Below are 3007 nucleotides of genomic sequence, written 5' to 3' on the forward strand. Positions count from 1 at the left end.
CTGTATAAATAATCCCTAAACCCCACGCAGCATGCAAAACAACAACAGCAACAAGAAGCAATGGAATCTCGCAGTGCCATTCTTTTGTCATTTTTGCTTCTTGCTCTCCTTCTAACCACTACTTCAGCTCAACTTAGAAGTGATTTCTACAAGAACACATGCCCAAATGTTGAATCATTAGTCCGCTCAGCTGTCTCAAAGAAGTTCCAGCAGACCTTTGTTACTGCCCCAGCAACTCTTCGACTCTTCTTCCACGATTGCTTTGTTCGGGTTTGTAGTCTTATCTCACACAACAAATTTCAATACTTTTTTCATAAGGGTTGAGGTAACAGATTGTGATTGTTGTATGATAAAAGTAACATTAATTAGACCTGGTCTAAAGTAAAAGTGATGTTGCACTGATCACAATCTGTTACTTTGATAAATTTTGAAAAAACTTATTAAATTTTTTGTGTCCGTAGCATTGTTAATATCAGTTTTGGTATCATGGTGAGTTTACAAGATGTTACCTATATATTAAGATATTGGCTTCTTCTGGAACAGGGATGTGATGCTTCAGTTTTGATATCCTCACCATCAGAGAAGGATAACCCTGATGACCTTTCTCTTGCGGGTGATGGATTTGACACTGTGATCAAAGCTAAGGCAGCTGTCGATAGTGATTCTCGGTGCACAAACAAAGTTTCTTGTGCTGATATACTAGCTCTTGCCACTAGAGATGTGGTAGTATTGGTATGTGGACTCCCAACAAACGGTTCTCTTTTCAGTTCATTATTTGTCATTTTCAGGGAAAACATAGTTGGAAAAAAGATGTATAGTTATGAAAATTTTTGAACTTCTCAACAACTCAACTCTCAACTAATTTATACATAGTTTAACTACCACAATCATTATTATTTAGCACCAACACTTTATCTAATGGTATATGCTTTGACATGTAATACAGGCAGGAGGGCCATCATACACAGTCGAATTGGGGAGGCGTGATGGGAGGATATCTACTTCTGCCAGTGTTCAAAGGCATCTTCCTCATCCAAATTTCAATTTAGACCAGCTCAATGCCATGTTTAGCTCAAATGGACTTACCCAGACAGATATGATTGCCTTATCAGGTACCTGAGTCTTCAAGCCCTTTGTTCTAGCTCTTAGAATTTTCTATGTAACATATATTTGACATGGTTTAGTAACTCTTTTTTATAAGACACATAAAGCAAAATATTTTCTAAGGCTCAAACTACTATAAATTTTTCAACAACAAAATACTAATGTTTGATTTTTTTTATTTTTTTATTTTATATAAATTAATGATATGTCAATTTGTAGAATTTATGTGATAAAATTTGTAGTGTCTCTAATATCGGTCATTTATCATATTAGTTGACTTGTGAAGTTTTATGTTTCTATTAGGTGCACACACAATTGGGTTTTCTCATTGCAGCCGTTTCTCCAATCGAATCTACAACTTCAGCCCAAAAAGCCGGATTGACCCGACACTAAATTCAGCTTACGCTTTGCAACTTAGACAGATGTGTCCGATAAACGTTGATCCTAGAATTGCCATTAATATGGACCCAACCACACCTAATACATTCGACAATGCTTACTTCAAAAACCTTCAGCAAGGAAAGGGTCTCTTCAGCTCTGATGAGATATTGTTTACAGATACAAGATCAAAGTCCACTGTTAACTTGTTTGCATCAAACAATGGAGCTTTTCAACAGGCCTTTGTGACTGCTATAACCAAACTAGGCCGAGTAGGGGTTAAGACTGGAAATCAAGGTGAAATTCGTCGTGATTGCACTCGAATTAACTAGAAGAGAGACTCATTCTTTCTTTTAATGATTTTTCTTCTAGCTTTGTTATCTATGATTGTATCACAACCTACAAGTGTTTAGCTTTTTGATTGTAACTTTCATAATATAATAAAAGTGACAAGTTCACCTACAAAAAGAAAATGTCAAATCAAAAAATTACGACTTGAGAGTACCTAAAGAGGACCATTCAAAGCAAATTTTCTGACTACTAGTGATAAGCAGAGGTTGCGTACTAAAGTTGGCAATAGCTACTCCAAGATTTTATATATGTTCCTTACTATTTGTGTTTTTCATTATAAAAGCATTCACATAAGCCTCAACATGTTTTTAGTCAAATTTGGTCTAATAAACTCACTTTAAAAAAAAACCATACTACTATCCATGCATAGATAACTATCAATCTCAATATTCTATCCATACTCNATATATATATATATATATATATATATATATATTTCAACTAATGTCATGTAGCTTATGTCTTCTATAGATTAATTAAGCAGTCTTTATTATTTAAATTAAATTATAGCTATTTGCAAATATCACTCTTGGACTTTATTGAATATGTCAATTTGGTTCCTTAAACTTTCAATTTAATCCCTTGTAATTTTACTTTCTCAAAAAAAAAAAAAATCCTTCTAATCTATTTTCGTAATAAATTAAACATTTGACAAGAACTTACCATTAAAAAAATAACACATACAATCACATGATATATATAGTTTTTGTCACATCATTATTTTTTCTTCCCTCACAATAAGTGGTGGGAGGAGAAATTTAAACCCAAATTCTTCTCATTTGAAGAATTGAGCAATATCACTAAGCTACATAGCTTTTGGCACATCTATCTTTACAATATATAGTAATAGAATATTAGCAATTAATTTTTTTAATCTCCTGTTGTGCTATGTCAAAAACATTTCTTGACTCTTTTTCTCCCAATCATTCCTCACTACACTATTAAACTTCCTCTCCCTTTTTTAATTCTTTTTCTTTCTATCATTTCTCACCTTACTGTTACCCTTCCTCCAACCCTTCTTCTCCCTTTTATGACTCTTTTTCTCCCCCCATCTTCTTTTTCATAAATTTACTATTACACCTCTCTCCCATTCATTCCATGTTCCTCCTAGAGCAAAAAAGAATATTACTCTCTCTTTTTTTTTTTTCTTCTTTTTGTTAGTGGATTTAAAAAA

General features: G+C 33.2%; 1 protein-coding gene across 1 annotated transcript; it reads left to right on the top strand.

The window, feature by feature from the left end:
* LOC112003177 (peroxidase 45) lies at nt 1-1986 on the top strand. Its single transcript, XM_024035365.2, has 4 exons — nt 1-270; nt 544-732; nt 947-1112; nt 1408-1986. Exons 1-4 carry the CDS (start codon nt 61-63, stop codon nt 1812-1814), a joined length of 972 nt encoding a protein of 323 aa, XP_023891133.1. The 5' UTR covers nt 1-60; the 3' UTR covers nt 1815-1986.
* Nucleotides 1987-3007: the final 1021 nt, after the last annotated feature.

The sequence above is a fragment of the Quercus suber genome, unplaced genomic scaffold, assembly GCF_002906115.3.
Source record: "Quercus suber isolate HL8 unplaced genomic scaffold, Cork oak 2.0 scaffold_218, whole genome shotgun sequence".
Lineage (NCBI taxonomy): Eukaryota > Viridiplantae > Streptophyta > Magnoliopsida > Fagales > Fagaceae > Quercus > Quercus suber.